This window comes from Festucalex cinctus, chromosome 2 (assembly GCF_051991245.1).
Source record: "Festucalex cinctus isolate MCC-2025b chromosome 2, RoL_Fcin_1.0, whole genome shotgun sequence".
In the NCBI taxonomy this organism is placed as follows: domain Eukaryota; kingdom Metazoa; phylum Chordata; class Actinopteri; order Syngnathiformes; family Syngnathidae; genus Festucalex; species Festucalex cinctus.
Window position 1 is genome coordinate 8,726,865 of NC_135412.1, and position 17,000 is coordinate 8,743,864.

The 17,000-nt window shown below is 40.3% G+C and overlaps 1 protein-coding gene across 3 annotated transcripts in view; it reads right to left on the bottom strand.

The window, feature by feature from the left end:
- Nucleotides 1-17,000, bottom strand: part of LOC144013604 (nuclear receptor coactivator 3-like) — a 70,088-nt gene that overhangs the window by 24,975 nt on the left and 28,113 nt on the right. For all 3 annotated transcript variants that reach the window (XM_077512675.1, XM_077512676.1, XM_077512677.1), the window contains exon 2: nucleotides 1,796-1,903. In XM_077512675.1, coding sequence (XP_077368801.1) covers nucleotides 1,796-1,887 — 92 coding nt within the window. In that variant the 5' untranslated portion in view covers nucleotides 1,888-1,903. The remainder of the gene's footprint in view (nucleotides 1-1,795; nucleotides 1,904-17,000) is intronic.

Sequence of the window (17,000 nt, forward strand, 5' to 3'; positions counted from 1 at the left end):
GCTGATCGCACACACTCGAGGTGAGGATGAAATAGAGATTCATGTCAAAAAATCCGAACTATCCCTTTAATGTTGACGCTTGGCAGAAGCTGCAAAACAGTTTTGAGTAGACAAAAAAGAAAAAAGGAAGCTACCCGGACAGAAAGACAGTCAAGGATCAACACTGGCCAGGCTTTCAGTCACTGGCATGAGATCAAAAACAACACAATGCGCTTGTCCTCATTGGAAATGAGGTCTTCCTTCAGGCAGGACATTACCGCTTTTGTCCATATGGCTCTGCCATAACCAACGTCAACTGAAAGTTCCTTAGTGTTGCTTTAACATGCTGGGTCAACTACAATACAGAGAACCTCAGTTCACAAACACCTGCTTTACAACATTTCCTGACTATATTGCTTTGGTTCACTACTACGCTTGAGTTAGTGAACAGTCATAGAAACCACATGCAACAATCAGTTGCTTTCTCTCAAAAAGAGTGACTGTCGTTGGCTCCGTGGAACATGAAGATCTTTATGTTTTTGGCTTTAAATTATCGGCTAAGAAAGGGCATGTTTTTGGAACTTCGCACCCAACAAAATGGCCATCACTGCTATCTGAGCGCTATCTGCTCCTTGCCAAGCATCTGAGCCAGCTCAATGTGAAGGCGACTTGGTTCTGGGACTGGAATGAAATAATTCTGAAAAATTCTTAATAATTTCCATTCATTTTAATGAGATACAACTTGCTTGCCTGGCTTGCTCCCTGCCAAACTGGTTAAAGAATTGTTTACTATCTTATGACCTTCTGTTTTAAATATAAACTTATCACTTTCTACTGGCACTGTTCCAGTAGCTTTTAAAATCGTTATTCAACCTCTACTTAAACGACCTAACCTCGACCCAGAAAGTATGTAATTATAGGCTGGTATCAAATTTACCGTTTATTGTAAAAATACTTGAAAAAGTTGTCGCGCAACAGCTGAATCATTACATGTCCGCTAACCATCGATATCAACCTTTTCAGTCAGGATTCAGGGACGTTCACTCTCCATGGACAGCCCTTGCTAAAGTGACAAATGATCTTCTCTTAGCAATGGATTCCAATACCTCATCAATATCATTATTACTCGATTTTTGTGCTGCCTTCGATACAGTCGATTAGAACATATTACTCGAGTGCCTCCAAACATGTATTGGCATTTCAGGCTGAGCACTTTCATGGTTTCGTTCTTACCTGTCCATGGCAATGAGACCTCTGAGCTCTGTAACGTTACGTGTGGAGTCCCACAGGGGTCGGTACTTGGCCCTCTCGTTTAACATTTATATGCTTCTGCTTGGTGATATTATACGTCGACAAACAATGGATGTCGTTTCATTTTTTGCTTCTCAACCCAGATAAAACCAAGATGTTGATCGTTGGTCCCGCTCGTCATCGGCATCTGTTTACGAACACCTCTCTAAACCTATTATGAGCCAAAGTGGCTCAGTAAAAAATCTGGGCATGATATTCGACCCAACTCTCTCTTTTCAAATGCACGGTACATTAAGAAAATGAATGAATGAATGGATGGATGGATGCATGAATGAATGAATGAATGAATGGATGGATGGATGAAACAAAGTATGACCATAAGTCAATCTGAGCTATCCTTTTATACGGTCTCTAAAAGAAAGACACAAATGTCTCTAAGACAAATTAGTGAAATATAAAGTTACAATGAAATATATGAACCCTATTTGATCAAGTCTGTCTATAAACACCATTTAAGTAAAGGAATCACATGATCTGTTGTGTTTTGCTGATCAGTCACACTCACCCGAGACCAGGTGTGTCGCAAGTGGAGAGTTTGCGTTTCCGGTTTTCTGAGATCAGAGGTTCCATGGAGTTCTCCCCCAAACTGCTCATCATGTACACATATCAGCACCTGCATCAAGGCAGAAATAACAAATCGTACTGTAGTGGAGTTGTGGAGCTCTTATCCTGACTTCCTGTTGAAGACAGTCGAAATAACACGTGTGGGGCAAGTTGTAAATTGCAATTATCAGGCCAAAATATGCTCCTATCAACGCATATGATAATCTGCTGGCTGGGAATAACAAACACAAACACGTCTGCCGGCCTCTTCCGCTGAGAGAACGTGAGAGTAAGAATGTGAGTTTGTTTGTGTATTTGTGTGTGGGACTGTGTACGTGGGAGTTCATCAGCTCGCTCTCTCGCACTCTCTCTCTCACACACACACGCAGACACGTACACATACAGGATTAGCAGTGTCTCTGATGAAAAGACACGCAGCACAACTAACCCCGTTAGACAGCAGTCTGTCTCCCACAATGCATCAGGTTTGGTCTCCAGGAAGTGAGCTGATAAAGGTTGTTGGGAGGCGAAGCAGATGGAAAGAGAGGAAGAGGAGGAGGAGGAAGAGGGGAAGGAAGGAAAAAGAAGATATAAGAGAGGGAGGGAGACGCCGTTGAGCTCTGATTGGTCACTTTCTTTGCCACAGTGACAGCGACAGGCACTGGGGAGAGGTAGGAGGAAGGGGAGAGAGTGAACACAACTAAAGAAGGAGACAGAGAAAATGCAGAGGGCTTGAAAAAACAGGGAGAAAAGAGGCAGTGGTGAGGTTAGGTCAGTAGGGAGGAAGAGACAAGCATGTCAAACAGACAAACAGGTGAGAGGAGAGGAAGAAGAGCAGATTGAGCGCTAGTGCGCCACGTTGTTGCATGCGTGGTGCGCAATGAGTGGCCTGAGAGGCACCAGCAACCCTCTTAACCTTCACAGCCAGAGCAGCGTTTTCATTTCATTGATTACATGGTTATCCTCTGACTAGACTGCCGCCGCCGCTGCATAGCAATCCAGACCCACGGCGGCAGTCAGGCAACAGCGTCTCATTGAATCGCCACGCACCGTCGTCTCAATGTTTCATTTCTTTCTCAGAACAGGAAAAACCTCCAGCTGACTTGAGTAGTATCGTGCTAATTAAAACAGGAACAAGTGGCCACATTAGGCACGTCGTCTTCAAGTCCAGGTGAAACTGTTGTGTTCCCCTACAAAGCAACAAGAGGGAATTCTTCACACAGCCTCCTTCCTGCTTCTGAGATTTTCAATCAGATTCCCCTCTTAATCTCTCTCTTGAGAATCTCCTCCCATCCGTCTGTCAGCCTCGTTGCTTTTTCGTCAGCTCACCTGCCTGCTGCTTACCAGACGACAATCAGCACATTTGCTGATGAGGTAAAAGGCACACAGCAAAATTGCCAGTTAGATTAACACAGAAAAGTGTTCACACGTGTCCACACCAGTGACTGTAAATCTGATTCTTTTCAAAGTGTTACTTTTTTTTTCCACACTTAACCAGTGGTACTCCAACATGTATCGTGTCAAAAAATCTACTCTGGTAAACACTGAGTAATGTTGAAAGTACTCTACACTCGTGTCAGTGTTAAATATTTCATTCTGCCAAACTATACTTGGTAAACCCTGGGAAATGGTACTTCATTCATATGGTGTTTTCCTCCTTACAGGCCGCTTTACATTTAGACTAGTGATGACACGGCATCAGGAGCAACTGGGGGTTCAGTATCTTGCTCAAGGATACTTTGACATTTTCCACATTGGCCTGGGATCGAACCCACAATCTCAGTGTCAGGAGACGACAACGCCGCGACAACAACAACTGGATGTATTGTTGTTGAAATGTCGAAAGCACGTTGGAAATTTGGAAAGCTTCTCCTTCACCGGAAATGTGGGTGTGGTCAATTTAACAGTCAAGGTAGTGCTATTCAGGTTACACCCAACATCCACCCCAACACTCAAGGACAGTGTTAAAATAACACTGCTTACTACATATTTGATCGAACACTGGAAATTTAACACTGACCGATTTTACTGTGCAGAGGTCCGAAGTCAGGGTTGGACAAGAGGTCTGCCTTTGCCGCTACTACTCGTGCCCATCTGCCCGCCTGCCTGCCAAACTCTTGATGGAGCTCTCCAAAAGGGAGTTGCTCTAATTGTGGAGTGAATGAAACGGCCCCAGAGAATGGCTGATTAGGAGGCTGCTGAATGCCCGGGGGAAATGGGTCACCTCCAGCCTGGCGTGGGCCGCCCGCTTTTTCCAGTGCAGGGATAAAGTCAATTACACGCCACAGGCAGTCGGACCTGGTGGCAGAGAGGCAGCCTGGCCATGCTGGGCACAATACCGCAGCGGGGGGGTAGTGGGAAGAAGAAGACGCCGAGCGAAGGAAATGGGAGACGGTGCTGGCAGTGATATTAAGCTGGAGCTAAGACCAAAAGGCCAGCACAATCAAGCTTGCCTGAACTGGTCTGGATCCAAAAATGTACACAAATTCTCAATAGATGGTTACGGATGCCAATAATGACGACTTGCTAGCAAGAAAAGAACTGTGATAACTTAATTAGTTTCATCAACAAACCAAACTCCACCACGATAAACTAGACCTTTAAGAACAACGAGAGAACTGAAGTCATAAGTTTGTGCGTTCTCCCCGTGATTGCAGGGATTTCCGAGGGTACTGCAGCTTCTTTCCACATTTTAAAGTGAAGACTAGCCTAAAGGTGCAAATGTGCTTGTTGACACTAAAGACGACAAGCAATAGAATGAATGGATGGATGGATAATCTTGACTAGTCATGTTGGATTATTATTGTTTTTTGTTTTTTTTCCAGACCGATACTGATACTCAACACTTGACTAGCCACCAATACCACTAGTACATAACTATCCTAAAAAAAAAATCTAGATTATTATTTATCTTTTTTTTTCACTCGTGCATGCACAAATAATACCCCGTGGCATTATGGGAAGGTATGCTCACTTTGTAGCATGTAGCCTGTACGTTCAAACATATTTGCGAGTACGTTCGAACATATTTGCAAGTACGTTCGAACATATTTGGAAGTACGTTCAAACATATTTGCAAGTACGTTCGAACATATTTGCAAGTTTGTTCGAAGATATTTGGAAGTAAGTTCGAACATATTTGCAAGTACGTTCGAACATATTTGCAAGTTTGTTCGAACATATTTGCAAGTACGTTCGAACATATTTGCAAGTACGTTCGAACATATTTGGAAGTACGTTCAAACATATTTGGAAGTACGTTCGAACATATTTCAATACGTTCGAACATATTTGCGAGTATGTTCGAACATATTTGCAAGTATGTTTGAACATATTTGCAAGTATGTTCGAACATATTTGCAAGATTGTTCGAACATATTTGCAAGTATGTTCGAACATATTTGGAAGTACGTTCGAACATATTTCAATACGTTCAAACATATTTCAATACGTTCAAACATATTTCAATACGTTCGAACATATTTGAGAGTATGTTCGAACATATTTGCGAGTATGTTCGAACATATTTGCGAGTATGTTTGAACATATTTGCGAGTACGTTCGAACATATTTGCAAGTACGTTCGAACATATTTGCAAGTTCGTTCGAACATATTTCAATACGTTCGAACATATTTGCGAGTGTGTTCGAACATATTTGCGAGTGTGTTCGAACATACTCGCCAGCCAAAAAATGTTTACTCCACATTGGCAGCTCTATGCTTCCGTAGTTTTTCATCAAAAAGATGAGAGAAAACTTAATGTGAGTTTTAGATCAGAAATTCAACATGATCTGCTGAACAAAAACAATTATACAGGGGTAAAATGATTGTCCTGACAAACTAGACCAAAACGAATAACGAATAAAATAGACGAATAAAATTGTTTGCTTGGACTAAAATAAAGATGAAAAATGCTAGCTTGATAGTCAACTAAAAAGTGGCAAAATAAAACAGGATGAGGTTGACTAACTATGATAAAAACTAACAAACGTGATTGAAACTGGACTTAAACTGAGATTAAATTTAAAAATGTCAGATAAAATTAACCCTAGTATGAGCATTATCTGGCATTCTGTTTCCCGTTTTCATTTTTTTGTGGAAAAAGGATGAAACAATCAGCAAAGAGTTTGATTTAGTGAAATGTGCTCAGGATGCATACTGCACGTCTCATTGTGGCTCTCCATCATGCCAGTCATTCTTTTGTAATCTCGGCTGACAAAGCAAGCGGCCCTGTTGGCCACGCAAACACCAGACAGTGTCGCACCAGTGAAGTAGGGGGAGGAGTAGAATGCTACAAGAGTTATAATAACACCATTTAAAGGTGCAATGTGGAGTTTGTCACTTTTTTTTTTTTTTTTTTTTTTAACTTGCGACTGCCACCTCTGGCCTGAAGCGTAACTGCAGCATCTGTGTCATGAACATGCATGGTGCGCATGCAAGTAATAAACTCATTTTTTCCCCACTTTTCTTGAAGTTTTTATTGGGAGGGGGGGATTACATGTGTCGAATCATATTTGTCAACTGGTTGGGGGTGTTATGACAGGTCTGATATCCAGCTATTACTATTCGTCGTTCATCGGCTAGTGAAGTTAATCGCGCACGGAGGACAGAGACACGCGCCGATTAATATTTAGCACCTGGGGGGAGGTGTATTTACCCTTCGACAAATACTTCTTTACTACACCCAAAATGTAGGGGCTTACTTGTGAACTATTACCCAATGTATTACTCAGGATTGCTTTAAAAATATTTTCAATAATAAGCATCTGAGAGGGTTTGAGCTTGAGACTATTATTTATATAAAGTGCAACTGATTTTGCCATCACATTGAATTGTTCATTAACAAATAGTTGACAAATTGTTTTCCTTTAAAATTGACAAATTAGCAGTTGATGTGTGTTTGTTTTGTATGTTACACAACTGGTCAATTGCCATCTTTTGAAACACGTTTGACTTCCTGATCACTTCACTAGGTGCAAATGAACTCATGCCCCTCCTCGAATTTACCCTCTCGCTGGCCTCAAATGTATTCATCTCGTTATCTGTGCAATAACAGAGCATCAGCAGCAGCGTGTGAATGAAAGCGAGTGTGATTTAGTTAAGTCTGCGCACGCGCTCCCGTGGTGTCACCTGCCGACGGAGGTAAAAGATTAATGCTCTCCTTCAGCCACCACGGCAGGCAGAGCACAAGAAATAATTTGATTTCGCCTTCTGTGTATATGCTGCCTCCCCACACTTCATTTTCTCATCTGCCTGAAAAGCCTCCTCTTGTGTTTCCCTCACGGCGCCACTGCGCGAACCCACTTCCTGTCTTGATGGAGACCCTGACAAAGGCGCAAACCCGCCAACACACCTCCATAAAACATTAGCATCAGAAAACACATGCCACTCTGTGTTTTAGGTCAAGATGCTGCAAGAATGTGGCAATAACAAGAAACTCTCTCAACCTGGTACACCGTTGCCATGCCAACCACGTGGGATAATAGCACACCTTATGTCAGCACGGACAATAAGACCAAGCCCCCACCTCTTCTTATGGTGCTTATGGTGGCTGGCTGGTCAGTGAAATCTGGAGGAAAACGTAATGAGTAAAAAAGTTAACACATTCGATATTACAACAAAGTTAACACTTGGGCTGCAGGCTGCAGCAATCGAATATTTTGTTATTCGGATATCCTACTGAGAAGACCAACAAAAAAAAAAAAAACACATTTGCACTTATAGTACTTCTCAGGTTTTTGGTACACTTCTCAAAACTATTTGTCCAATTTTCACATCGTTGTACAGATTTAAAAAAAACAAAACAAGTTGGAACAAGTTGCAAATGCTTTGGCGCATCTACACAAATGATTATGTACAAATCTGTACTGTTTCAAAAATGATCAATTTGCTTATGTCTCATTGAATTTATTATAAAGGGTCTATGTAGAATTGTTTCCCACATCACAAAAGTTTTTGGCATAAGGTATAAATCTTTACATGGAAAATGGCTGAACTAGTTATAACATATGCAATCAACCAATGATCAACCAGTTTTCTGAAATAGCTCATAACAAGTGAAGATAATTGTTGTGATGTAGATGAGAATTTGTGGTCTAAAGGAAGTAGGAAGACTATTGTAATTCCTAAATGTACAATTTCCCTTAAGAAAATTGTCCCATGTTCACATTTCTACTTTTTTTTCCTTTGTGCTATACAGTGCTGTTCTATGATGGCGTATTAGGGCCACGTAGAAATTTATATATATATTTTAGAGGGCGGGAGCAATATGACGAGAAAAAAAGTGGCAAATTTGCCACTTTTTAATATGATGAAGAAAAAAGTGGCAAATTTGCCACTTTATAAACGGGAAACTATGATATTGTTAATCTCTGCTAAAGCAATTAGTATCTCCTTGTTTGAAAACCAGACCGAAAAGTACATTTTAACAAGTACTTCCACCGTAGACATTTTGCAAACTGTGACTTGGTAGCATGACACATGCCGGCATGCCTTTTTGCCGGCACGCCTTTTTGCCGGCACTACACTTGACACAAACAGCCACGCGACGAGAAAAAAAGTATAAACTGGCAAATTTGCCACTTTTTTTCTCATCATATTGCCCCAGCCCTCTAAAAAAAATATGTATTTCTACGTGGCCCTAATGCGCCGTCGTAGTTCTTTGCCTATCTGTATCACAATTAAGCGGTTTGTCAACAAGTATTAAAAAACAAAACAAAACAAAACAGTATACTGGCACCAGGCGGAATCCTCGTACCTCCAAAATCATCAGTTTCAGGAGACCCCAAAAATGTCACATTTGTCAAACCATTAACATAGCATCATCAAAGAGAGAAAGCCGTTTCAATTTAGATTGGTCAATAATTGGTAAAAATAATACCCACACATATGCACTGACAAATAGTATAGATTTCTGAAAGCAATGCAAAATTTGCCAAATTTTGACACCAGTAAAAAGTGAAATGTTAATCTTGCCCAGTCTCTTGTAACCAATCTTCCACGTACACGAAGATGAAACTTTCAGTTTCTAATGCTGAATTTGTCAGCTAAACTTAAGCAGCAGTTTGCAGCAGAACGTCACTTCAGAGTATTCTGTTATATGGTCAACATGACCAAGCAATTTCTTTACACAAAGAAACAAAGACTCCTTGTTCTGATGGTACGGACATGTTCAGTGACACAAGTATTTTCTTTTGAGTGATGTACTAAAGATTTTGAGGAAGAAAATGGTTTTTTTTAGGGGAACCATGATGTTTTGCCATTTGTATGAATTTGAAAAATGCTTTGCAAATAATTCCGACAGAAATGTACCAAAGCGACTGAGAAAAACTGCAAAAATGAACGACCAACCAACTATTAATTATTTATTCGTTTATTTATTTATTCATTTTACAAAATTTAAGCAGTGCTTAGCAATAGGGTTGGAGCAATTAACCGGTTTTACGATTAACCGTGATTTTTAAACGTCAGGGTTATCTAACCGCAGCCGTTCAACCACACCGGTTATTTTCGCTCACAACAGCTCTTCTGTTTCCACATGGTTCCATTTAACGGGCGCACAACAACACAGAGACGAAGCGATGACAGAACAACAGGAGCGATTTTTCCCTCTTTTTTTTTTTTTTAAGCCCCCTTAATTGCCAATTGAATGTGATTACAGGACTAAAGCTGCCTTCATGTGGTATCAAAGTTATGGTAAATATCACGTCGAGTAGAAAACTCGCACGTGAACGCCTCCATATTTTCGACTGGACAATTTGGAATTTATTTTGATAGCCGAGTTTCGGAGCTGAGAAAACTTTTTAATCGTCACAATGGCGGAGAGCGCCGAAGGATTTGCGAATGGCAAGAAATATTAACACTTATAAGGATGTTACTGTCCGCGAGCAGGTTGTTTTTTGACACCTCCCTTCTTACTTTGACCATCTCCAAACATTTTTGTTTTTTGTTAATTTATTTGATTTGAACTGAGTCAAATGCCATTTTTAGCATATGCCGCGGGCCACTGAAAATTGGACGGCGGGCCGCAAATGGCCCCCAGGCCGTAGTTTGGACACCACTGCTTTAAAGATTGGGCTGGGGTGATGGTTAGCTCACTGCTTGTCCTCGGGAGCAGGCGACGCAGGTTCGATTCCCAGCCTGTGTGGTCATTCCCTCGCTCTCTCACTTCCTATCAACTCTTCAGCTGTCCTGTCAATTAAAGGCTAAAAAGCAAAAGGAACAAAAACAACCAATTATTCCTTGCTGATACTTTAACCATATGAAGACAGTCGCTGCTGCATATATTCTTTCTATTAAACACCAATTATCATATTGTGCTTTGTGGCTGAAGACAAACAAAAACATTCTTGGGCTAATTCCTGCCATTGTGATCCCAAAAAAACCTTAATCGGTTAATTTGTGTCAATTTCATTCTTGATAAGATCATCGTGTGTTTTTTGGCCACTCTTAGTTGTTGGCACAGCTGAAGTGCACCGTTTCAACAATCACAGGAGAGAGATCCCGTGGGGGGAGTCGAGTGTGTAACCATGGAGAGCGCTGGGCGTTTCCATGACTCCCCGTCATCTGTAAAGCACACCGCCAGCATGTCTCATGTTCATCTTAGTGCTGTGTGTGTATGGTTTACATTTTAAGAAACGGTCTCTATAGGCAAGCGCGCCAGGATGTGCCTTCCCCATGCGCGTGTGCCTGACCGGTGCGTGCATGTTTACATGTGTGCGTGTGCTTTCGTGTGCCATTGACCGTCAGCGACCTGACCGCTGGCTGCACTCATGATTAGGAGCAGATGGGGGCTGCGCGTGTGCGCGCGCGTGCGTGTTTTAAAGGAGTGGGGAGGCGGATGCTCCACTTTAAGTGATGTATGGACTCTAACACACCAACAAAGACCCTCCTTCAGCCTTTTAATTGAGAGTGGAGACAAATGGAGTTGGAGAGCGTCATCTTTCTTAACTCATTTGCTCCCAATAACGTGTAAATAAGTTTTTTTTTAATGTTCTAAGTGTCCCAAAGACGTATTTATACGGGGTTTTTTTTTTGTTGGGGGGGGGGGGGGTTATGCTAGAGCATGCAGAAAGCTTTGATGCAGCCTCTCAGCTGCAAAGAATGGTTGCAGAAATGGTAGTTATTACACAAACGGCCAGCAGGTGGCAGCAGAGCAAAGGAGCGCAACCAGGGCCATGTAGAAAAAAAGTAGTGATAGACCGATATGGTTTTTTCAAGGCCGATACCGATACAGATTATTTGTAGTCAAGTCGGCCGATAACCGATATTTCAAGCCGATATTCATTTGCAGTAAAATGGGGGGGGGGGAATTCTTTCAAACTATATATAATTTCTCACTGAGTAACAAATTCATGTGAATGTAGCTCATTTGGGGTTTTTGTTAGGGTTCGTAAAAACTTTTCAAAAAGATTTTCGCGGTGAAAAATTGTGTGAATATGTTCCAAATGTGTATTCGACAAATAAAAACTGACTGCGAACATCTTACAAATCCTGATGAAAACCCCAAATTCGATACGTTCGCAAGTATTCCCTGCTCAGTGAGCTTTATCGGCCTTCAGATTCAAAAAATGGCCGATGCCGATATTTGTAAAAATGCCAAATATCGGCGCCGATAATCGGCCCGGCCGATTATCGGTCTATCCCTAAAAAAAAGCTCAATTACTTACAATTTTGAATAGATTTGTGAAAACTGATGAAACTTAGCTCTCTTCTAATGCTAATTGCTGCAAAACGGAAACTGATAGAAACATATGTACTTTTTTTTTCCTGATGAAAGAAGAGACTTTAATCTTTCTTTTGATAGGTTCCATGCTTTTATAGCCATAAAACACAATATTCTGTGGCCCTTGCAAAATCAGTCAAAGTCCAGTAAAACAGCCGGGAGCGAACGGGACTACTTCTGTGAAAATGGCTGGGAGTGAATGAGTTAAGTGTGTATGAGCGGGAAATCCTGCTCCTCGTGCTAACTTTGAAAAAGCTATGAAAAGTGGAGTGGATAAAAGACATAACAGCATTTGGTTCTGTACACTATGGAGTATAAAAAAAGACACTCCCCCCGTATCATGAGTATGCCGGTTTGTCTGTATCCTCCTCAATTAGAGGAGCCTTGCTGCTATGTGTTTACATTTCAACCAAAAGCACTTGAGCAATTAATTGCCTTACACAACAGCATCTTCCTCTTGTAAAAGCGCTTTAAAGATGCAATAAAGATGCAGCCTGTTTCCAGTTTAGTGAGGACGTTCATGGAGAAGCCAATAACTGCATCAACGTCAATGAAGGAGGGCATCACAACGTAAATGTTCAGAACAGCTGATTTAACTCGGCAGCCATGTTGATGTGACATTACATAATAACATTACGCTTTGCAACAAATATATTCTTGTTATTATTTTTACAGACAAGCTGTCTCAAATTGTTCAAATAACAAAAAACGTATTATCTAATGCCATCATGTCATTTATGAAAGCCACTTGTCCAGTACCGTTCCATTCCAACCACATGTAATTTTTCCACTTCTAAACAGGGCTGCAGAAAACTGAAAAACCACATCACACTAAAAGCATCATTTGGAACAAACAAAAACGACTACGAACAAAGGTCCAGACTCCTGTATTTACTTCTCCTAGCTATTGGCCGACTATAACGAGTATCATTTGTCTATAAAATTGTTATAAGCACACCTCTGCATAACACTGTGTCCGTATTAACGTGTAAGAGAATAAAAAAAAGAAATATGGACCAACTTACAACAAAGAATAGCTTTATTAACTGTAACAGAAAAGATTTAAAGTGTATCTGAAATTCAAAAATAAAATTAAACCATTAATTAAACTAAAAACATTTTTTGACTGGCCATGTCAAACCATATGATACGGAAAAATAAAATTACATATAATCAATAAATAATAATGCATTCAAACTGATCACCAACATTAACTCAGGAGCACAATATTAAAAAAAAAAAAAAAAAAAAAAAACCTGCAAAACAAAAATATAAAATAATTTGTGCTGTTTTTTTTTTTTTCCTGTGTGCAAAGGGCACATGCTCAGTGCAAACAAAACCTCTACACCACCGAGCGAATGCTCCCTGCGCGCACTCTGCCAATAATGAGAGCGCCACTGCCCCCTAATGTAGTGGAGGTGCAATTGCACTTTATTCTATGACAGTAAAATAAATAAATAAATAAATAAATAAATAAATAAATAAATAAAATAAAAAAGCATGTTCCCCGAGGTCAAACACGCCCCCCTTGATGGAGCTTCGCGCCCCCCTGGGGGGGCCCGCCCCACTATTTGAGAAGCACTGAGCCAAGGACTGGAGTAATAATCCCAGAAAAAATACAGAGTGGGTGCCAGGCAGTGTGAATGACACATATTGTAGAAAAGTATTAAGGAGGCCTAACTAGTGTAAAGCAAAGACAAAAACTTTAAGGGTGTTATTCGTTAACTTTCATCTTTGCAAAAGTCACCAAGCTCAACACTTGCATTTACCACTTCAAACGTGGCCACCGAGCAAGAGACAGAGTACACTAGATTTTATTGAATTTTAATCCTATAGTGAATCCTCTTATTAAATTCAAATCCATGCAAATCCCTTAATCAAACCTGATTATATTTCACTTGAAACGTCTATAACAAACTAAAGTTAGAAATAAGTGAAACTCCATGATTCGCTTTAGATCTTTAATCACCGTTTGTTGTCTAAGACTGTAGATATTGCGGTGCTTTAAGAGGTGGCCTAGTTAGTGTTTACAGCCTTTAGCTATACTCTGAAAATTAAGACGAACAACAGGAGAAATAAAATGCTGGTTAAATGGATGTGACACAGCAAAACAAAAAACAAAAAAAACAGATGCCGCCTTTAATAACTTTTTTTTTTCTTTTTTCATAATGGACTATATCTAAATCATGGGTATAAATAAATAAAAACAAAAAACAAAAAACAAAAAAACATTTAGAACCCTCCCCACAATATTGGTCATTAACTTAACGTGGGGGAGGTTCGGGGGGGGGGGGGGGGGGGGGGGTGTACGCGTTTGTGTGCGTGCAAATCCGTGTAAATTTATACTCATTAATTCACCTAAAACCTCATAAAAATCCCATGACCCTTTACCTTAACCAGATACATCAGAGTCTTGCCAGAGTCGTGAGGTTCAAACGGTCAGGAGACCAGAGAAAAGGTCAGAAAAGATAAAAAGAAAAGAAAGATAAATCAAAGTGAAATCCAGCACCAACCAAACACTTACTGCCTTCCCCATGGTTACAAAATCAAAGTCTTACGCCAACCCCAGAAGCCTCTAAATTCCAACAAATTAAAGAGATCTCTAGAGACCTGAGGAAAAACTAAAGAGAGGAACGAGGGAAGGATCGTAGGTATTAATATGCTGATACAAAAGAACACCACACAGATGTAGATTTTGGGAAAATCTGGGCGTACTCAGGAAGATTGTGTATGCGCCAACAAATCGAGTAATGACACTGGAGTAAAACAGGAACTGAGCCACATCTTGGCACATTGCCTGTGCTTAAACAAATCAGACAAAAAACAAAACAACAACAACACAAAAAGACTCTACATCCAAGCTTGCCTCTGCAGGCAGACAAATGGGGACCCAAAGAGGGGTGCACAACAGAATTAAAATGGCGTCTGCTGCTGTTAATATTGTCACACTTAGGACCACTCATTAGAAATAAAGCGCTTCAACTTTAGTGAGAAGTTTCCAACTTTAGGGACCAATTACTGGGATCGCAGTACACAACCTGCTGCGCCCTATCTCACACTTCCGAGGGGAAGATGAGGGTCGAGGAGAAAGAGTAGAGGGAAGTGGCTGACTTGTTGAACTGCGAGTCTCATCCAGGCAGTCATTGTGTCCGTTGTGGGCCAACATCACCTCCATTTGCATATTCAAAACAGGAAAAAGGTGCTTGCATGAGTCACTAGTTGGGTTTCCAACCAAATGTTTCAAAAAGTTTAAGGGAATTTTGTGAAAATGCGCAAAACGGACATGCGCCTTATGCCCGTTTCAATCCATTCTTATTTTGCGAATATGCGACATGAGATGACGTTGTAGTGAGGGGTGCATAACTCACCCACGGAACGGACGATGGGGTGGGAATGCTGGTTTTGACGGACTGAACGGAAGTAGTCTGTCGAGTTGGCTTCCCTCACGCACGTTAAGTGTCTCATTAGCACTTACTAGGGGTGTGAATTGCTGAATTACTGAATGTAGGATGGTTGGATTCTATGTGTCAATATATATATTAGGGGTGTGAATTGCCTAGTACCTGACGATTGGATTCGTATCACGATTCACAGGTCACGATTCGATTCGATACCGATTAATCCCGATACGAATTTACAAGTCGATTGTTGCGATTTTTTTCCATTCAAATTTAGAAAATACTAATCAGTAAGCTTGTAGAGTGTAAGATTTATATGAAAATGTATTATTTATTTATCTGAAATTTCAGTCTTATAGAGGTTGTAATCTGTTTCATGTTTGAACAGCATTAAAATAAAATATTAAGGCTTAATGTTCCGTTCATATAACATTCTTCCATGCTCAAGGTGTGAATCCTAACCCGAAGTCAGACGTTTTGTTGAATATTTTTCCATTAAAAATGGAAGTTTAAAAATCGATTCACACACACACAAAAAAACAAAAACAAAAAAAAAAGGCAATGATGATAAGACGTTGAATCGGTAAGACTACCGAATGAACAATTCTGAGCTCTTGAAAAAAAAAAAAAAAAAAAAAAAAAAAAAAAAAAAAAAAATTAGATTTTTTTTTTATTGAATCGATTCGAGAATCGCGCGATGTAGTATCGCGATATATCGCCGAATCGATTTTTTTTAACACCCCTAGTACTTACTGTAAAATTGTGTATGTTCATTAAAACGTGAGTGGGCAGGTCTGAGCTCTGAAACTCCAGGGTTGAGAACGAGTCCCAATCAGGTAATTATGAAGACAATTTGCATTTTTGACATGATTCAGAGCTGTCGTCAAGGATTTTTTTGTGGGGTGAATATTTTTTTTCCTCTCTCCCTTCCTTCATGTTATAATTGGAGTATAATGGATGAGGAGGGCAGTAATACGCTAAGAAGCGTATACTGCTGGACATGTGAGAGGAGAAACTCAAAGAAGTGTTTTCGTTGAGGCAGTCGGCTTCGAAGATCCAGGTAGAAGTGGCGCGGCATTCCTGGACAATTAATATGTCCTCATCCAAAAATTTGTACGCTGCTGTCCACCTTTATTCCTGAGCTATGAACCCCCAAATTATGTTTTTACGTAATGTATTTCACTTTCTATTTTATTTACTTTTCAGGAGCGCCAAACTCTCATTGGCGTGTTGGCCTCAACAAATGAAGTAAGTTCTAGCAAAGGGTATCAGCTTTCTCATTCGATTATCAATATTGAATATAACAATATAAATTGATTGGTACCGAGCATTGTTATAAATTGGAGGAATACAGCAGATCAGCAAGTGAGTATCAAATGACAATTTACATTGGAAAGCAGAAGCCTGAAACTGACCACAAACAGTGACAATAACACATCACCCGAAGGCAGATGTCAGAAGTAGAGACAATCATAAAGTCATTGTGGATGAGAAAACAAGAAAAGTGCAAACTCATCATCATTCACTTCGACAATTGAAGCACTTTGAGCCTAGGAACAACTACAAGTTCACTTCTGAGTCAGAAGAGAAAACGTATCACAGGAAATTAAAGGATCTTCAAAATGTAACTGCAGCTGGATCTCAGAGTAAAAAGAACAGAAACAAATGTAGACTGTGTGCTTGCATACATTAAAATAGTATGCGACAAATCTAGGCAATCATACTGTCTGTTAGGTTGACAAAAGTAAGCTGCACAGTAGTACACTAAACGAGGGCTGACAGGAGTGATTAAAACCCTTTACTGAACTTTCATCTCACAACTTAACAACAACAACGCTTCCTGGAGTGACTCATTTCGTCACGTGAGGACGCCTGATGAAGGAAATGCTTTTTTTGTGTGTACGGTAAAGACAGAAAAAAACCCTGATAAGATAAAGACTCTTCAACTCACGACTCTTCTGCATGTCAATGCCGGAACACTTCAGTTATTGCTATACTTTATAATCAAAGCAATAATCAAACACGAATAATAACGTCCACGCCA